The following is a 19,615-nucleotide window of genomic DNA, read 5'->3' on the forward strand; positions in this document are numbered from 1 at the left end:
CCTCACCCCCAAGAAAATGACCAACACGGGTTCCCAGCAGGCACCTAGGCCCTCTGGGGATTCACTTCTGGGAGGCAGAATCCTCAGCTCCCTCCGAGCACAGACAGCCAGGGCGTGGACAGGGGTTTATTGTGTAAAGTGGCCGATTGTACACAGCAAAGATTGTACTGACACAGGTGGGGTGAGGGAGGCCAGAGGCCGGAGCCCGGAGGACGAAGGGGAGGGTGGAGGGGTGGCGTCCTGCCCCCCACAGGTCCTCCAGGCAGTGGGTGGGGGTGGGGAGGACTGAACTGCTGCCCCCCCTCCTTGTTCCCTTTGCCCCCGTTACTGGATATAAGATGAGGCCAGGCTGTCTCCACTGACCAGGAAGAATATAGCAGGATACCCTCGACACGCCAAACCCCTAAAATGCATGGGGTTCCCCCAGCCTGGCTCTTGCAGCCAGCCAGCCCCCAGCCTCCTCAAGCCCCCTGGCCACACACCCTCCTCCCTCAGGTCCTGGCAGCGAGCCAGGCCGCACAGGTGGCTTCAGGTAGGAGACTAAGGCTCCCGCACTGCCCAGGTGCCTCAAGGAACAGCCCACAGCTCCCTTTAGACAACGCAGAGGGCACAGGTGGCCTCCGGGAGCTGGGCGGGCACCGAGGGTCCGCATAGAGACGGGTCTTGAGGGGGAGCAGAGGGAGGTGGGGCTCTGGCCAGGGAGACAGGACGCTCCAGGAGTGGGTGGGGGAGTTCGGGCAAGGTCAGAGCCGATCCCCGGCATCCCAGCTGTCAGGGGCCTCCTCCCGGGAGCTGCCACCCCGGGCTCGGTCACTCTGCCAGCCCCAGCCCTGATCATAGTAAGTTAAAGCTCAGAACGGTCAGTGGGTCGGGGTGTGGGGAGGAGGATGGGGGGGCCAGGGCCCCCCACCCTCTCCTGGCCCCTGATCCTTGTCGATTTCCATCCTCACACCCGCTGGATCTCAAACAGCTTCACGTCCGTGTCATACCAGACGGGCGGGTCCACATTCCTGCGGAGGGAGGGGGCTGTCACTGGGCACGGGGAGGCCTCGCAGAGAAGACCGGGAGGTGCTGGGCAGTGACACCGCCCAGACCCCTCCCGCCCCAGTGCCCACCCCAATGCCCATCCCAATGTCCCACCCTGGACCCTGGGTGCCCACCCTCCACCAGACAGGACCACCCCAGTTAACTGTCTTGGCATTAACCCCACTACGATGGTGGGACCCAGTGCTGAGACCCTGATGAGCCCCACTGGGCAGACCCTCAGGCAGACGCCAGGCCCACCCAGCTGGTGACGCCCCACCCCACGGGGCCCACCTCAGGTAGATGACACCCCACATGTAGGTGCGGAACCACATGGCCGTGCCCGAGTTGGCCTGGTACTTCCGGATGAGGATGGGGTGGGGCACGGGCAGCAGCCCCACCAGGGTGCCGTGCTGCAGGAACCGCAGGATCTCCGACTCGTCCGTCAGGCCCCTGCCGGGGATGGGGGTGTCTTCCACATGCTCACGTGGAAAGCCCACCATGCAGGTCAAGGGGAGCATGGGGCTCACCCTGGAACCCCGAGGCCCCTGCCCCCCATCATACCCCACCCAAGCCTGGACTGGCCCCTGCTCAGAGCCCACCTGTCCCCCCACCCCCACCCTCACCCCCAGGGCCTCACTTGTCAATGCAGATCTTCTCCACCTGGGGCACCAGCACCTGCAGCAGCCGCATGATGGTCTGCAGCGGCAGCTTCGCCTTCCAGGAGAGGACCTGGGGGAGGGACCGGGGCTCCTGGCATTGGGGAAACCTGACCCTGACCCAGAACTGCAGGCTCCCCCGGGCCAGAGTGTCCCAGATCACTCCGCAAGGCCTGGACGGGCCGCGCCCCTGAGCAGTGACTGTTGTTCACGGTCAGCCGTGGCCTGGCATTGAGACATCCTACATGCCAGACACGGTCCCCTTGGACCTCACCAGGGCATGCTCAGGCAGGAGTGTTGATTCCCCCCATGCAAGCGCCATGAGTGTGGCCTCAGGACAGACAGGGACGGGCAATCCAGGGAAGGAGGGTGGGAGGGTGGTTCATGAGGAAAACCAGTGCTGTGGCAACTGGAGCTCCACCCCGGGTCAGAGGGAGGCCACGGTCAGCCGGCCAGGAGGACTGGTCCCGAGTGTGGCTCCCGGGCCAGTCCTGGGACTCGGACACATTCCCACCGAGGCTTTCCTGAGCTGATGCTCGTCCCAGGGCCCCGGACCCAGCCCCCACGGGGGTGCCCCCTGCCCCAACCCTCACCCACTCCGACGTGGGGCTCCACTGCCCGCTGGCTGAGGCGCTGGACAGTCGCCGCTGCTCCCGCCACGTCGGGCTGGGCTCCTGGTCCCCGGGAAGGGGTGGGAGTGAGGGTGGGAGGCATGGGTACAGGGTGAGGGCGGAGGGCAGAGCAGCAGCCCCTCTTCCAGCCCACCCCACAGTCTGGAACCCGGGAGGGCAGTGAGGTCTCCCCACTGGCCCGGGAGCAGGGGGGGCTCACTCCCAAGGAGGGCCAGCCCAGCCCGCACCCTTTGCCCTGGGCCCTGGGCCCCGAGCCCTGCCCGACCCAGCCCAGCCCGTGACAGGTTGAGGGTAAAGGCCAGCCCGGCCGCAGATAAGGCTGATGGATGAGGAGTCTGAAGGCCAAGGGCTAAGCCCAGGACCAATAAAAAGGGAGGGTCTGGGAAAGCGCCCTCCACGGAGACTCCGCGGGTGCCCGCCCCTCTGCTGCGGGTGACCCAGGCGGCCTAGGCCGGGCCCGCACCCCCAGGCCAGAGCCCCTCGCCCACCTCCTCAGCTGGACTGCCGTCCGCGGGGCTCTGTGGGGGCGCAGGCTCCAGGGACCGCAAGGTGCCATCCTCGGACACCTGGGACTTCTCCGTCAGCTTGTCGATGCCTGGGGGGCCCAGGTGGGCGTGAGGACCCCTGCCCAGTGCCCTCCTGGGCAGCGTCTCCACCGGGCCCCGCCCCCTCCAGGCTCCCTCTCCCCCCCCCCCACTTTAGAGCCGCTGTGCCTGATCCCCCAATGCCCCCACCCTGACCGCACCCCTCATAGAGCCCACACCCAGGCGTGAGGCTAGTGCCCCACTAAGCTTTCCCTCTGGGCTCCAGTATCTCTGCCCCAGACTCAGCTGCCATCCCCACCTACTCAGTTTCCCATGCCCTTTGCCAGAGATGGGGTGACACCCCCCCGCCAAGACCCTGTCCAGCCCCCACCCATGCCGGTGTCCACACCCTCTGCCGCCCGCCAGCGCCAGACCTGGGGTGGCCACCAGGCTGGTCTTGAGGGTGCCCGGCTCGGCGGGGGCGGCCGGGCGGGAGCCCTCCATGGAGGCGCCGTCCTGGGAGCTGGTGCGGGACAAGGGCTCGGGCGCTTTCCGGCGCCGCTGCAGGGCCTTGTGGATGGCGGGCGGGTCGGTGGGCAGGTTGGCCAGCTGGTGGAAGACGCTGCGCTTCCGGATGATGGCATAGACCAGGTTGGAGTTGCCTGTGGGGAAGGAGCACCATCTCACCACCGGAAACCGAGGCTCACAGAGGTTATGCGTCCACAGCCAAGTGCCCAGGCCCTGATTGACGCCAGGCAGCCCGGCCTCGGTGACCCCGTCCAGGCCGTGCCCGTCAGAACGTCCCCCTCCCCAGACTAAGAGGATCTGTCCGTGTGGCCATCTGTTTAAAGCCGCCCTCCCCGCCTCCATCCCAGCTGTGAACGCCACGGGGCATCCCCCGCACCCGGCACGGGGCTTGGTCCACAGCAGGTGCTCAATAAATACCCGTGGGACAAACCGGGGGGCAGAGGACTGTTACCCCTTAGACAGGAAGGTATCCTCGCCCACGGCGCCCCCACCTCCTGCCCCCGAGGCCCGGCGGGGCGGGGCGGGGCGGGGCCTCACCGTCGAACTGGTACTGGATGATGTTGTTGAAGACCTCCAGCAGGAAGAAGACCAGGTGGTGGTTCTGGGCGGCCGAGAAGAGGAACCAGGTGGTGGAGAAGGCCTCCAGCAGGTGCAGCAGCTTGTTGGCCGCCACCATGGACAGGCTCTTGAGGTAGGGGGACACTGCAGGAGGGGCTCGGCTTACCCCTGGGCCCCGCCAGCCACCCGGGCACGGCCTGGGCCCGAGCAGGACAAGATGCTCTCCCCGCCCCCCGCCTGCCAAGTCCCTGAAAAGCCAGGAAGAGGACACCCCAGAGGCCGAGGCCACCCTGGGAGCAGTTTAGTTCCACGCTTGTCCCTCCGCCGTGCGGACAGCTGTCCTGTTTACCAAACCACTCACACGCGCCATCCCGCCCACCGCTCCCCACCCCCCCTGAGCGGGAGGTGGGTCATATTCAAAACCATCCCCATTTTACAGGTGAGGACACTGAGGCTCGGAGAGGTACACAGACTTGCCCCAAGTCCCGCAGTGGTAAAACGATGGGACAGGACTACAAACTCAGGATCGCTACGTCTTGCTAGCACATCCGAGTGATAGTCTCCATAGAATTAAACACGTATTTGTGGCATAGCCCGTGGGGGGCGGGGGAGGGAGGGGGGATCGGATGAAACGCTGCACACAGCCTGGAGTCACACACCATTGACCTGTGCGCTTCCTTGTCTCAGGTCCTCCCTCACCAGCCGGGGCAGGGACGGTGGCTGCCTGGCTCAGAGATGCATTCTCCGAGCTGGCCCCACGCAGCCAGGGCCCGGCTAAGATTTGCGGATGGAGCCAGTTGAGTGAACCATTAGGGAAGGCCCCCGGGCTCACGGCGGAGCTAGAGGCCCTGTACCACCCCACCCACCCGGGACCATGGTCTCCAAAAGGCAGCCACGCTGAAGTCATCCTGCCCCCGCCCACCACTGCCGCCTCGCTGGACCCAGCTCTCCCGCCGACCTGAGCCCCGCCCCTCCCAGGCAGCTGTCCGCAGTCCTCCCTGGTGGGCGGGGCACATCAGGGCACCCAGGACTGGGCCGGTCCAGACCCGCACTGGCCCAAACCGTAGCCACGAGCCACGTGTGACTATTAAGCCCGGAAACGTGGGTAGCCCTAACGGATGGCGCTGCACGTGTGCGTCGCACGTAAGATGTTGAAGCCTGGATGTGAACGGATGTAAAGTATCTTGGCTGCACATGGAGCTGATGGCGTTCTGGACGTAGGGGGTTAAGTCACGTCTACTACAAAATTACTGCCACCTGTGGCTTCCTTTCCTTTTTCCTGCGGCCACGAGAGGACTGACCAGTACACAGGTGGCTGCCCTTGCATTGCTATGGGACAAGGGTTTGAAGCAGGGAGTGGCTGGCAAGGGCAAGTCAGCCTGTGGCCTAGCGCCACCTGGTGGTGAGCAGGGGGGGAGGCGGGTTCCAGGCGGGGTGGGGGGGGGGCCCCTACCGTTCACCACGATGGTGAGCAGGCAATCGAAGAGGGGCTGCAGCCGCTGGTGCCCGCTGGTGATGATCTTATGGAACACCTGCGCCGGGGAGCAGAGGGGCGGCCATGGGGTCCCCTCTGCCTCCAAACTCGGCCAAGAGGACACCACCCCCATGCACCCAGGGGCCCCCTTACCACAATGAGCAGGTCAGCATGGGTGCCCGTGAAGACCGGAATGTCCATGGGCACGCGCACTGAGTAGGGCTTATTCAGCCGCACCCCGAAGTTCCGCTCCCCACTCAGAAGCAGCAAGATGAAGACACCAATGTGCATCAGGCCCACCCGAGCTGTGACAGGGGGCGTGGGGGGGGTCACCACACAGGGTGGGGGGGAAGGAAGGGAGCCCAAGGGCAGGGGCCATCCCGGGGGCGTCTGAGCTCCTGGGAGGTGGCCAGACTGGCCAGGCCACCCCTCTCCAAGGACCCCTCCCACCCTGTGCGCCTCCCACCCTGTGCGCCTCCCACCCTGTGCACGCCCCTCCTCACACTGATCCGCTCGGGCATCGTTGAGGAAGTAGAGGATGGGGACCAGGATGTCCAGCACGTCGCTGCTCTTCAGCACAAAGAAGAGGAATTTCTGGGGGAGGGAGGAGGGAGCAGGCAGGCAGGCAGGGTCAGAGGGAGGGGCAGCTCCGTCCCCCCTCTCCCCCTCCGGGAGGCTCCCCAGACACTGCCCACCCCTGGCCCGGCCTGCCCGCCGCTGGCCCACCTTGTTGAAGTCGCAGAGCTTCCAGAAGAGGACCAGCAGCTCCTGGTGGAACTGGATCTTCTTGGTGGAGTTGGGCAGGTAGGTCTGGAGCAGGGGGTTGGACAGCAGCCGGGCTATGCCCTTGAGGATGAACTGGAAGTCCTGGGAGGGAGCGCAGGGGCCTGTCCAGTCCGGCTCCCGAAAAAGGCCTCTCCCTCCCCCAGAGCCCGGCCCCACCCGAGAATAGCTGTCCTGGGGGAGCCCCTCCGGAAGCCGAGTCCAAGGCTGGCCCGGAGGGGCCCTTCCCTCCCACAAGAGGGTCGCTCTCGGAGCACCCGCTACCCGCCGGGCTGTGCTGTGCCCTCACTCAGTCCTCACAAGGCCCGGGCACAGGGACGGGCCCCTGCGGCAGCTGCAGAGGGCAGGGCTTTGGGATCACATCAGACACATGAACTTGGGTCTGCCTGACCTTTAGGGCCACTACATCCCCCTCCCTTGACCTTTGACAAACTGGCCACCACAGCCCCCTCCTCCTGGAAGCCTTCCCAGTTCCCCTCACCCAGCTGAGGCCATTGGCCCGTTTCTGCAGATTGAGACCCTCACAGTCCTGCTGTCACTGTTTTACTGTAGTGGCCGGAGACCATGGGGACTATGGTTCCTTTAGGTGAGGACTTCCCCCACCCCCATCTCACCCGCCCCCCCCCCCGACCCCCTGCAAGGCCATAACCCTGTGGGGTGGGCATCGAGACTCACCTCCTCACGGTGGATTCGGGACAGGTAGTTCACAAACAGGTTCTCGGGCCCTGGAGGCTGCTGAGGGTGGAGCCGGGGTGAGCAGGTGCCCCCACCCTCTGCCCCTACCCCAGGCCTAGGCAGCTGTGCCCCCTCGACCCCCCGGCTCACCACAAGGTGCCCACTGGGTATCCCTCGCCCAGCTCTGCTAGAGGGGGTGCCATCTGGCCAGAGGCCCCGCCCCCCTCCTGTTCTTACATCGACGTCATCCATGGCAGTGCCTGTGGTGGTGCCATCCACGGTGGGGCTGGCACTGGCGGCGCTGTCGTGGTCCAGGGTGACGATGAGCACCTGGGCAGCCTCCTCCACCAGGGGCTCCCGGTAGTCGGAGAAGAGCAGGTGGTTGTAGGGGATCCCGTAGCCCACAGGGTCATAGGCACACACGGTGTTGAGCAGGGAGGTGAAGAGGGGCAGGGCGTGTCTGCAGGGAGAGGAGCGAGGGGACTGGGAGACCCCCCAGGCCCAGTCTCCTCCATCCCGACCGCCATCCGCTCCTTCAACACGAGCTTCAGCGCCAGCTCTGGGCGGGGCCGGGCCGCAGAGCCGGGAGCTCGTCCCTTCCGGACCGGGACCACACCAGGCTGGGCTGCGGCAGGAGGAATTATTCCCCAGAGTGGGAGGGCCGGTCAGGAGGGGCTCTTGGGAGGAAGTCAGGTAAACACCCCTCAGACTCCTCCCGCCAGGGGTGAAGTCTAGTTTATTATTGTTGTTATTATTATTATTATTATTATTATTTATTTCAGAGAGGGAGAGGGGGAGAGAGAGATAGAAACATCAATGATGGGAGAGAATCATTGATTGGCTGCCTCCTGCACGCCCCACACTGGGGATCGAGCCCACAACCTGGGCATGTGCCCCCACCGGGAATTGAACTGTGACCTCCTTGTTCATACCATAGGTCGATGCTCAACCCCTGAGCCACGCCGGCCGGGCATGAAGCCCATTCTTTTCTTTTATACTATTTTTAGAGGTTCACAGCAAAATTGAAGAAGGTCCAGAGATGTGCCACACCCCCGCCCCACACATGTGGGCTCCCCCCCGCCCCCCGCCCCAGTGCACAATCGATGAGCCGCATCGACACATCAGAAGCACCAAACCCACCGTTCCCATCAGGCTCAGTCTCGGTGCCGGGCGGCCTACAGGCTGGGGCAAGTGTGTGATGAAGTGGCCCCCGGGCTTGTGAGGGGCAGGCGCCCTCCCTCGGGGCTCCGAGAGGGGCTGGTGGCCCACGGGAGGGGAGCCTCCCTCAGGAAGCAGAGCACACGCTCAGTCACCCAGTTCCCAGGCCCCGGGTGGCTCCATTCAGAGATCTGTGAGATGTCAGGGTTCAAGCTCCTCATCTTACGGATGAGGAAACGGAGACCCAGAGAGGTGAGCGAGGGGCACGGCGTGGCCGTCTGCCTGATAAGGCTGCTGAGGAGGAAAACTGGCCGGCTCCGGACTGTGGCTGGTGGAGGGGTCCCCGGGGCTCCCTGCTGGGGGGCGGGGGCGGTTGGACGCCAGGAAAATCTGAAGGAGGAGGCGTGCCATGTGGGCACCAGAGTCTGGAAGGGGATGAACCAGGACCCTCGGGGACACGAGCTCCGGTGCTGCCAGCACAGCCCAGGGCACAGCGGGAGCTGCACAGCCGAATGGCCTGTATCTGCTCCAAATACTCGGTCTCGCCATGTGACACCTCATGTACTCACATGAGCCCCCATGGCCCGTGAGCGAGCACCCCATTCGGGCCGGGCTTCCCCATCCTTCAGGGTATATTCATTATGCCCCCCCACCCATTGTCTAAATTGTACTGACCCCCCCCCCCAAAAAAAATAAATAAATAAATTGCACTGCCCAATACAAGCCGCAGTAGCTCCTAGGCCAGTGGTCGGCAAACTCATTAGTCAACAGAGCCAAATACCAACAGTACAACGATTGGAATTTCTTTTGAGAGCCAACTTTTTTAAACTTAAACTTCTTCTAATGCCACCTCTTCAAAATAGACTCGCCCAGGCCGTGGTATTTTGTGGAAGAGCCACACTCAAGGGGCCAAAGAGCCGCATGTGGCTCGCGAGCTGCAGTTTGCCGACCACTGTCCTAGGTACGAACTGGGAGGTGCTGTGTGAACCACACACCTGATCCTGAAAACTCAGCATGAGAAGGGCATGTCACACATCTCAATAACTGTGTATACTGATGGCATGTTACATGCTAATATTTTGGCTAGGTTGGGTTAAATCAAACATATTATTAGCATTAACTTCACCTGTTTCGTTTTTACTTTTTAATGTCGCTAGTAGAAATGTTTAAATTGCATGTGTGGCTCGCATTCTATTTCTACTAGATGGAGGATCCAGGCGCCTGTCACCCGGGGATCCCAGTGGGACATTGGACAGTACTGGCAGGTGTGGCTGTTACGTTACAGGTCATCACCACCAGGGGGCAGCACCTCCCGCCAAATAAGACTCCCAGGGCTGCAGCGTGGCCTTAGCTCCTGGGCTCTGCCGCCTGGAACAAGGAGGAAGAGAAGCGAAGGAAGGCCGGGGTTGTGGGGGTTGAGGGGCGGGCCTCACCTGTTCTCTGTGGAACAAAAGAACTGCACCCACGGGTTGGTGCTGCCACTGTCCGGAGCCGGAGGCAGGTACATGGCCTCCGAGAAGCAGGTCAGCAGCAGCTTCAGCAGCTCCGTCCTTGGGGAGGGGGTGCAGTCCCTGAGGATCCCAGTGCTCCCCCTGGGAGGGCGTGCCCACCCTGCCCAGCCCCAGCTCAGGTCCATGAAAAGAAACGGCCCCATTTTCTCCCTGTGAGGCTGCACTGGGTCAGCAGGGGCCAGCGTCCCTCTGCAAGGCCATGGCGGGTTCCCTCCCTGAGCCGTGGCCTGAGGTCCAGCGGCCACGTGCTCTGGGCCCAAGAAAGCTCACCGGTTCGTGTCGTGGATATAGTTGGGCTGCGGCGAGTGAGCGAAGCCCACGCCCGCCTCCCAGATGTATTCACAACTGTCCAGGGAGTGCATGTCCTCCGCCAAGTCCTGGGGACAAGGTCAGGGAGCGATCGGGCTGGGAGGGCCAACCTAGGCCCCCCTGTCCCTCCTATTCCCCCAAAGACAGATTCTCAAATGCCCCCGGCACTAACGCACAGGGAAGAAATAATGTTCTCAGCCTCTAGCTCATGCCCTCCAGTCTGGCGCTTTCACTCGCTCAGTCCAGTGTGAGAGATGGGGAGGGAGGGGAATGGAATTGGGTGTGTCTGGTGGTGGGCGGGGATGGGGGGCAGGAAGCACTCAAGGTCAAGTCCGTGGGCCGATGGAGAGTGAAAGGGCCAGGCCTCCTGTGCCCAAGCCCCACCCCCCACCCACCGCCCAGGCAAAGACAATAGGAGCCTGTGCCCAGCCTCCCGGATGCAGGGGGCATGGCCGAGCACCAGGTGGCTCCACTCCAGCTGTGCCAGCCACCACCCCTCCCTGGGACCATGCAGCCCTGTCCCCGAAACATCCTGCCCTAGAACTTCACTCAGCCCCAACCCAGAGCCAGAGCCCTCCCAGCCGGCTCTCACCACAGTGCTCCTCCGGTGGCTCTGGACGGTAAAATCCGGGCAGAAGAGCAGGTCGGCAATGGCCAGGAGCAGGGACTCGGCCAGGGGCCGGGCATTCTCGTCATCGTCTTCTCCCTGCTCAGGACACAGCGCCCCGGGCCCCCTCAGTGGGAGCCGGCCAAGGAGAGGCGGCCCCAGGGCTTGGGGGAAGGGAGGAGGACGGGGTCTGGCCCAGGCGGTCACTGGGACAGAACCAGAGCGGACTGGGAGCAGCGAGGAAGCCTCCCACTGACGGGAGGGGCCAGGCCATGCATGTCCCCGAGACTCTGTGTCCCCTCAGCTCTCCAGGGAACCACTGGGCCGCCCCCCGGCCAGGTGCCTGGAGATAAACCCAGGCAGAGGGGGGAGGGGAGACAGAGGGAGAGGCCTAGCTGCCCTGTGCCCAGCTGTGCCCAGCTGTATGGGCAGAGACCGTGGGAGAGGAACTGAGGGCTCGGGGAGAGGAATTGAGCCCCACTCTCCCTACCCCGCACTCCCCAGAGCCCGAGGAGGTCTGGAGGAGTGTGGCCGGCCTGGTTCTTGTGCTGGACCGGTTCCGCCCTGTCACAACTCCACTGCCCACCCAGCCCCGCCCGCCCAAGCCCTGACCGGCACAGACCTCTCCGCGCCCAGCCCCGGGCACCGTGGACCAGAAGAAGCCCCTCCAGTCCGGGTCCTCGAAGATGTAGGGCAGCACGCGGGTGAGCAGCCGGCTGCAGTTCAGGACAATCTGCTTCTCCTTCTCCGAGTGGCAGCCGCTCTCGGCTCCCTGCACCAGCTTCTCCACAGCCTGTGGGGCGGCAGAGGGGCACGCTGGCAGGGTGGGGAGTGGGGCCCTGCTCGTGGCTCGGGATGGGCACCCCAGGCTCAGAGGGGGAGAGGCAGCGGGGCCACAGGTGGAGGCCCAACCCCACAGGGCCCCCCTCTAGACAGGGTCAGCCAGCCCAGGTGGACGGGACGTGGGCCAGCCCACCACTCATCGGCTGCGATCTTGTTAAGCGACCACCCGCCTGAGCCTCAGTTTCCTTATCTGTAAAACGGTGACACTATCAGTGGCAGCCGCACAGGGCGAGCTAACTGAGCTGACCCGTGGAAAGTGCTCAGCAAGGTCTGGCCCAGATCACTTCCCTGTGATCGCTTCCCCAGAACCCAGGGCCCGCCAGACGTCTCGGACCACAGAGCGGGCCAGCATCAGTGTCCCCAAGTGGGTGGCAAATGGCCCAGCTGGGCGTGGCGGGAGAGCCAGGTACCCTCACCTTGTAGCACAGAGTGGCCAGGTTGGAGGGTGACTCCTCCCGCACCGCCCGGATCTCCGCCGCCGGCACCAGCGCAAAGACATCCTGCACCGAGGTGGCCGTGTCCGCCCAGAACTGGTCCCAAAAGGCGTCATCGGTGGCTTCCACGGGCTGGGGGGTGGGGGGGAACCCAGTGTCCAGAGTTGCACAATCCCTTGCCAAAGAGCCCATAGTTTGCCCAACATGTAGCCAAGGAAACCCCCAAGAGGTCAGCCATGGCCCCCCACACTCCTCCACCCCTGCTGGTGCCCAGGAGCCTCCCATGTGGCCACCATGGGTCCTGGCCCGCACAGGCAGGCTGCGGACACGTGGCACAGATGGTCAGGGGTCCGCTGGGCATTGAGGGACTGTGTGACCATCCACCTCTCTGGAGACCTTCTCCAACCCCCCTGCCTGCAGGACTGAGTCCAGACCTCAGCCAGCCAGTCAGCCCAGACCTTACCGAAACACACCTACACGCTGCACACCTGCATACACACATGTGCACACACATGCATGTGCATGCACACACGCCCGTATCTGCTGTCCCTACAACACAGCCAGGCCATCTTTTCTCCTAGCCTTTCCTCAGACTGCCCCCTCTTCCCAGCATGCCCACCCCTCCTGACACATTCCAAAGTCCCACCAGCCCTACGGAGGCAACGTGCCTTAAACACACGTATGCCTTTTGAATTATACAGGCAATCCCTGTGAATGGTAATAGTCTGGAAATATTTCCCAAGGAAACAGTTATGCATGTATGAGGATGCCAACGGAAGTGTTATTGTTGACAACGGAAGTGTGATTGTTGACAACGGAAGTGTGATTGTTGGCAACAGTAAAAAGTTGGCCTCAATCTAAATAGCCAACAATCGGGGAGTGCTTTCAAAGGTAAAGGCGCAGAGATCAACCAAGGGACTTGTATGCATGCATATAAGCACAACCAATGGACACAGACACTGGGGGGTGGGATGAGGGCATGCGACGGGGGTAGGGGAGGCTGGGGGAAGGTCAGTGGGGGGAAAAAGGAGATATATGTACTACTATAGGTAATACTTTAAACAATTAAAAAAAGAATAAATAATAAAAGGGGAAAAAGTGAAGGCACATTCATACGAAGGGATATTACGCAGCCATCAGAATCACGTTTTCAAAGAATATCCATGGATATTCACAGTGTCAGGGTACGTGAAAAAGGATAAAAGACTATCACAGTTTTGTGTTAACTTGTGTAGTAACAAAAGCCTACACGAAAGTGACATGTTAGCAGCAATGATCTCTCCGGGTGGTTTTTGTTTTTTCGTTCTGCTTTTCTGTAAGCGCAGGACTATTACCATTTTCTTCCTTTTGAATGTTCCTCTGCCGAGGGCCAGGCTACCAGGCTCTCTTACTTTCTGAAGAGCGCTTCCTGCAAGAGACCGTCCCCCGAGTCCTGTCACCCTAGGCCAGTGGTCGGCAAACGGCGGCTCGCGAGCCACATGCGGCTCTTTGGCCCCTTGAGGGTGGCTCTTCCACGAAATACCACGGCCTGGGCGAGTCTATTTTGAAGAAGTGGCATTAGAAGTTTAAGTTTAAAAAATGTGACTCTCAAAAGAAATTTCAATCGTTGTGCTGTTGATATTAGGCTCTGTTGACTAATGAGTTTGCCGACCACTGCCCTAGGCTCTCCCTTCACTGCAAGAGCTGATCAAGGGCCCGGCTAGCCCCATGGATCCACACGTAGTACTATGCATTACCCTTATATTGAGAAGAAGAAATACCTTGTTAAAAAAATAATTCTAAAACTAAAAATGGAACTCCCATTTGACCCAGTGACCCCACTTCTAGGAATATATCCCAAGAAACTAGAAACACCAGTCAGAAAGGATAGATGCACCCCTATGTTCATAGCAGCACAATTTACAACAGCTGAGATTTGGAAACAGCCTAAGTGCCCATCAGCAGATGAGTGGATTAGAAAACTGTGGTACATCTACACAATGGAATACTATGCTGCTGTAAAAAAGGAAGGAACTCCTACCATTTGCAACAGCGTGGATGGACCTGGAGAGCATTATGCTAAGCGAAATAAGCCAGTCAGAGAAAGATAAATAGCACATGATCTCACTCATTTGTGGACTATAATGAACAACATAAACTGATGAACAAAAACAGATCCAGAGACGGAGAAACATGGATCAGATGCTCAAACCTCAGAGGGAAGGTAGGGGAGGGTGTGGGTAAGGGGGAGAGATCAACCAAAGGACTTGTATGCATGCATATAAGCCTAACCAATGGACACAGACACTAGGGAGGTCAGGGCATGAGCGGGGGTGAGGTGGGGGAGGGGCAATGGGGGGCTAAGGACGCATATGTAATACCTTAATCAATAAATAAAGAAAAATATAATCATAATTCTGGCCCTAGCCTGTTTGGCTCAGTGGATAGAACGTCAGCCTGCAGACGGAAGGGTCCTGGTTTCGATTCCGGTCAAGGGCATGTACCTGGGTTGCAGGCGCCTCCCCGGCCCGGGCCCTGGTTGGGGCACATGCAGGAGGCAACTGATTGGATGTGTTTCTCTCACATCAATATTTCTCTGTCTTTCCCTCTCTCTTCCACTCTCTCTAAAAACCAATGGAAAAGTGTCCTCGAGTGAAGATTAAAAAGAAAGTAATAATAAAGAGCTCTGAAATTAGTTTAAATAATAATAATAATAATAATAATAATTGTGTTCTCTGAAGCCACTTCTTACAAGAAGTCTCCCAGAGCTCTGGACAGATGGGCTTGCTCCCACCTTGGAACCCCCTCCCAACCCACTCACCATGGTCCCTGGCTCCACCAGACTTGAGGCCCCTTTCGTCCACAGCCCTTCCTCCCTGACCTGCAGCTGAGGCACAGGGCAGATGCTCAGGCGATATCTGTTCAGCTAAAGGCTATAATTACCCCTTCAGCCCAGTCACTAGGCAGGGCCGAGGGCCAGGGGGGCTGTCCAGAGTTAGGGCTGGGGTCGCAAGCCTCACCAAGGTCCAGGTGTGCCCAGGCCACTCCCCAAGCAACAACCCCCACGAGCTACAGGGCAGCATGTGGCCTTGGCCCTCTGGACAGGCCTGGCACCAAGGCCCGCTCAGTCCCAGAACTGGTAGAGCGAGTTAGTGGGGAAGGGGGGAAGGGGAGGGGGGGAAACAGAGGCCAAAGGAGAAGCCTTGGGGCTGGGGTTTGCCGGCACCTGGCGCCCTCAGCCAGGACAGCCCTCTGACACTCACTGGGGTCCCAGGGGCACCACACCCCAGTGTGGGTGGCCAGGGTGGGGGTGGGAAAGGACATCCCAGAAACATGAAGAGCCCTCCCTCCCCAATCTGGGAGCACCTATGGGAAGCTCTCATCTCTACACCTTCCCCACCTCCCAGGTAACCACTACCCCCCTTAAAGGGGCAGAAACTCATCTCAACACCAAGTAGACTTGGCCTCTGACCTAGTTCATCAAGCAAGTGTCTCCAGGGTAGGCCAGCCCTGGAACAGAGGAGAGTCCCAGCTGGGAGCTGGCTTTGAACTTCAAGAGTGGTGACTTTCACCTCCCCCTTCCCCAACCGATCCCACCGTGGCTTGGACACTTCAATTTGGCAACCATTGCCTGACCATACCAGCCTAGCCTGATGCTATAGGTATTGGCCAGGGTCACTGGGGCCCCTTAGGCTCTGAGAGGGGGGGGGAGAGACATGGCTTAGCTCCTGCCTCAGTTACCCCAGCTGGGCTCCACCAAACCCAAGACGCTCTAAAATCCAAGCCAGTTTCTTTGAAAAGAAGCAGCCGGGCAGGCCGCCCCCACCAGGGGCACAGGGACTGAGCTACCCGGTGGGAAACCAGCTGTTCTCACCCCAGCTCTGCCAGGACCTGCTCAGGCAGGAACTCCCCCTCGTGAGGGCCCAGGTGCATCTTTGGAAACCTTTCTGGGGGGAGGAGGGAAGGACCAGCCTGCAAAGGGGTGACCTGTCCTGGAGGACTGAGTCACCACGGCATGCACATGCACGTACAGGTGCACACATGTAAACATGGACCCACCGGATCCCATCTGCCCAACAGCAGAGAACCTCAGAACATGTGGGATCGAGGAGAGGGTCCAGGTCCAGGAATGTCCCCCTCCAGGGCCCCACCCCCCTGGGAAAGACGCAGGGAGCCCAGCCAAAGCTCCTGGCCCTCAGAACCAGGGCCGGGCCCAGGCCAGGCAGGAAGGAAACAGGACGCAGCACAGGAAGGCTGGGCGGTGGGGAAAGGCGCGGGGCCGGCTGGTCACTGCCCACAGCAAAACTGTGTTTGCAGCACAGCTCCGGGGGCCCCGGGACTGGAGAGTACCCCGTGGACAACCGGCCTGAACCTCCTCGGAGACATGGAGGGGCAAGGTCTGGAATGACTACCTGGGAGCTGGTCCTCACTCCCAAGCTGCCCCAGCCAGGTCACTACACAGGACCTGAGGTGTCAGTCCCCGAGGGTCGCTCCCTCCAGGCGGCCCCAGTGCTCCCCAGAGGGAGACCCAGGCTGGCCTCTGGCTTCAGTCCTGTCCCAAGTCAACGCACTATCCTCAGCTGGGAAATGGGACACCAGTGCCTCAGTCAGCTCCATCATTGTATTGGGGGGGGGGGGGGGGGTGGCGGCTGGAGCAGGTAGGAATATAGTCCACCCAGATCCCTTGGGACCTGGCTGAGCTAGTCCTGCTGGCCCAGCACTGGACCCCAGCAGCTGAGCCAACAGCCCATAGTTCATTTCTCCAACAAGGTGTTTCCAGTTGTAGGTACACACTGGAGCCTGCCTTCCTCCTCTCTGTGGCCCCACCTTGAGGGGCTGGCCGCCCTGCCACCCACAGCCCGAGGCGCCCCACCCTAGAGAGCCCAGGGCCAGACGACCCAGGAGCCCGGGGAAGCGGCAAGGAGCAAGGTCTGGTTCCTATCACACACCCCTCCGCCAGCTGGACTCTCCAGAGGCCCCGGGCATTGGCCAGCACCTGGCCTTTCTCTCATGGGAACGGGAGAGGGTGGGACCTGTGGTCTGGCCTCTGGAGCTGTGACCAGCTGGCTGTGGAAATGGCTCCCTCCATCCCACCCTAGCTGCCAAGAGCAAGAGAGAGCAGAGCGCTGAGGAGCAGTGGGGCGGGTGGGGTGGGGTTGGGGGTGAGAGGAAAGCCCCAGATAGCAGCAGGTCCTGACTCCCTTGAAAGTGGGGGATCTGGGGAGTCAGGGCCGGCATCTCTGTGGCCAGAAGGGCCTGATTCAAGGGGTGAGGAGAGAAGGGGTGGGCAAGGAAGCCGCCTTGGTGGGCCAAGACCTGTTTGGGGGGCAGAGGAGGTAAGGAGGTGGCCTCTGTGCCACTTGTGGACTGGGGGGAGCATGGACTAAGCTGCAAGACACCCCCAGGCCCCACACCAGCCGGTCAAGGGCAATGTGCAGGTTTCTCAGCCCTGAACAGAGGGTACCACAAACATAGCCGTCCCCACAGCTGGGCCTCAGAGGAGAAGCTCCCTCAGGAGTGGTCCCAGCTGGGACACTGGGTTCCACGGGCCTGGGAACCGGTCCTCTAGCCAGGCTGCTGGGCCTCTCCTGCCATGGGCACCGACCTGGGCCCAGCAAGGCTGCTGCCGCCACGCACCAGCTGTTTCCCGGACCAGGGCGGCCGCCGGCCCGGCTTTGTTTGCATTGAGTCAGCCGGCTCTGTGTGTCCGGGACCCGCGGGCACCGAGGGGCAGGGAGGGGAGCAGGGAGGTGGACGGGTGGGAGGAGGCGGGGAGAGGCTGAAGATAGAAGACTGGAGGGACGGAGTGGATGGGGGATGGGCAGGGGGTGGACAGCGGCGATGCCGGCTGGGGAAGTAGGCACACGTCAGCCTAAGGTGGCAGCAGCGGCCGCGGGGAGAGGATGTTCCCGGGAGAGAAGGCTGGGGGTGGGGGACCGGGGCTAGGGATGGAGCATCGGGTACAGGCCACGGGGTTTGGCTCTGACCTCAGTACCACCCGCCGGCCCAGCTGGTTCCCCCATCTCAGGGCAGGCCAAGTTCGCACAGCCCCCCCAGCCCTGCCCAGCCCCCAGCCCGGCAGGTGGGTGGGGAGGCCGGGGTCCCGGGCGCACCTGCGTCTTGGTGGTGAGCTGGATCACCGCCTTTCGGAAATTCAGCTTGGAGTCGGCCGACCCCATAGCGTTGGAGCCCGCTCCGGCCCGGCCCCGACCCCGACTCCCGCCCCGGCCCCGGCTCGGGATCCAGCTCCAGCTCCAGCTCCGCGGCCCCCGCTGCTCTCGCAGGAGCAGAGCGGAGCGCGGCACCCCGCCCGCCGGCCCGGCGTCGGCCCCGCCTCCCGTGGCTCCGCCCCCATTAGGCCCCGCCCCACTAGGCCCCGCCCCCACAGCACCTGCAGCCTCGGCAGGCACTGTCCACTCCTGGCGCCCAGTCTGCCTCTCCGTCTCAGCGGACCCAATGCCTCCGCGCCCTTCCTTCTGCCCTGTCCCCGCTCCATCTCCCATTTCCGCCCCAGCCCCAGTCCCCGATCCTCCCGGTCCCCGCGCCATCACTGGGCCCGCACTTTCTCAGCCAGCTCTCTCCCTTGAGTTTACTCCTTGTCAATCCTGTCCTCACATTCTTCTTCTTCTTATTCTTCTTATTATTATTACTATTATTTAGCATCTGCTCTCTTGGTTCCCCTTTTTCTCACCTGTGAAACCCACGTGTCCAGACAGCCCAGGCTCAACCATCCATTCGGGGGGAGGAAGGCGGACTCCATGGCCTGCTCCAGGAAAGCAGCGCGGGGGTCTGATGAGAGCTGGAGTCCCTCTGGGTCCCACAGCTCCTTTCTGGCCACCTGCCTTCCCTGAAAACCCTTTTAAGTCCGTCCATTTCAACAAACGTGCTGAGGGACTGGTATTTAGCAACACTGTCAAGAATGGGAGCACAGGGGCTGAAGTCACAGGGCCTATTCTTAATGAGCAATTATCTAGGGAGAGAATCAAGAAAAGAACCAGCCATGATTCAACCAGGGAGCCTCTGACAGAGGCAAAATAGTAGTAGTAGTAGTAATTAATAATAACAATATGATGACAATATCGCTAACAACAGAATCCTACCTCTGAGGTAAGTATTATCCACATTATACATTTGGGGAAATTGAGGCTCAAAACATTTAAGTTACTTGCCCAAAGTCACACAACTAGTAAGGAGCAAAGCAAAATAAATAAATAAAAATAAAAATCCAACTCACCCCCAAAGAGGTTGCGCTTTTTCTGTAACATCATCTTGCATGCCGTGTCTGCAAGCTTCTGGAAATCCCAGATGCTTCAAAAGGAGGTGAAACGCAGCTTAAATAGGAATTCCACCGGTGAAAAATGAGGGACGCACCATCAAGGCAGCAAAGGGTGGCAAAGGCAGAGTAGGACAGGTGTGGAGGCGGGAAGGAGGGGACAGGGTGTCAACATGTCACTGAGTGAGCAGACTGGACAGAGTAGGTCTGTCCTTGCTCCAGAGGTGTGTTTTCCCTGCCCTGGATGAAATCCTGGGCAGGCTCCATGGCTTTTCTGATCGCTCTGAGATAACGAATGAATGGCACCTTTATTGGGCATTAAAAAAAAAAACCCAGTCCACTCTACAAAGCACCCAACTCTAGCCCAGCCCGGAGTGACATTAAAAACTCTGAATCTGCCCATCCACAGTGGCTCAGTAGTTGAGCATCGACCTATGAACCAGGAGGTCACAGTTTGATTTCTGGTCAGGGCACATGCCCAGGGTTACGGGCTTGATTTCCAGTAGGGGGCGTGCAGGAGGTAGCCAATTAATGATTCTCTGCCATCATTGATATTTCTATCCTCTCCCTTCCTCTCTGAAATCGATTAAAAAATAAAAATAAAACTCTGAATCTTAGTCATTAAAAAGATGCAAATTGAAACCA

General features: G+C 60.9%; 1 protein-coding gene across 2 annotated transcripts; it reads right to left on the minus strand.

Annotated features, from left to right (window-relative positions):
• Positions 1–117: 117 nt before the first annotated feature.
• Positions 118–17,903, minus strand: HID1 (HID1 domain containing). Of its 2 annotated transcripts, none has more exons than XM_028130638.2 (19): positions 17,811–17,903; positions 11,701–11,850; positions 11,064–11,234; positions 10,427–10,540; positions 9,796–9,902; positions 9,448–9,564; positions 7,094–7,316; positions 6,857–6,913; positions 6,125–6,265; positions 5,902–5,992; positions 5,552–5,703; positions 5,378–5,456; positions 3,904–4,068; positions 3,273–3,500; positions 2,803–2,909; positions 2,276–2,356; positions 1,664–1,755; positions 1,318–1,476; positions 118–1,010 (listed from the first exon to the last, which is right to left on the minus strand). In XM_028130638.2, the coding sequence occupies exons 1-19, from the start codon at positions 17,874–17,876 to the stop codon at positions 947–949; spliced, it is 2,364 nt and encodes a 787-aa protein (XP_027986439.1). In that variant the 5' UTR covers positions 17,877–17,903; the 3' UTR covers positions 118–946. The 2 variants fall into 2 exon arrangements, with proteins under 2 accessions (XP_027986439.1, XP_027986438.1); XM_028130637.2 differs by having other exon boundaries at positions 6,857–6,916.
• Between the last annotated feature and the right edge of the window lie 1,712 nt (positions 17,904–19,615).

Source organism: Eptesicus fuscus, chromosome 20 (genome assembly GCF_027574615.1).
Source record: "Eptesicus fuscus isolate TK198812 chromosome 20, DD_ASM_mEF_20220401, whole genome shotgun sequence".
In the NCBI taxonomy this organism is placed as follows: Eukaryota; Metazoa; Chordata; class Mammalia; order Chiroptera; family Vespertilionidae; genus Eptesicus; species Eptesicus fuscus.

Excerpts from the sequence above, each read along its gene's own strand:
- HID1 (XM_028130637.2), bottom strand. The coding sequence starts at position 17,876 with ATGGGGTCGGCCGACTCCAAGCTGAATTTCCGAAAGGCGGTGATCCAG. Across the intron at positions 11,851-17,810 it reads AGCTCACCACCAAGACGCAG|CCCGTGGAAGCCACCGATGA; the intron begins GTGCGCCCGGGA and ends CCCACCCCCCAG. Across the intron at positions 9,565-9,795 it reads TATATCCACGACACGAACCG|GACGGAGCTGCTGAAGCTGC; the intron begins GTGAGCTTTCTT and ends CCCCTCCCCAAG.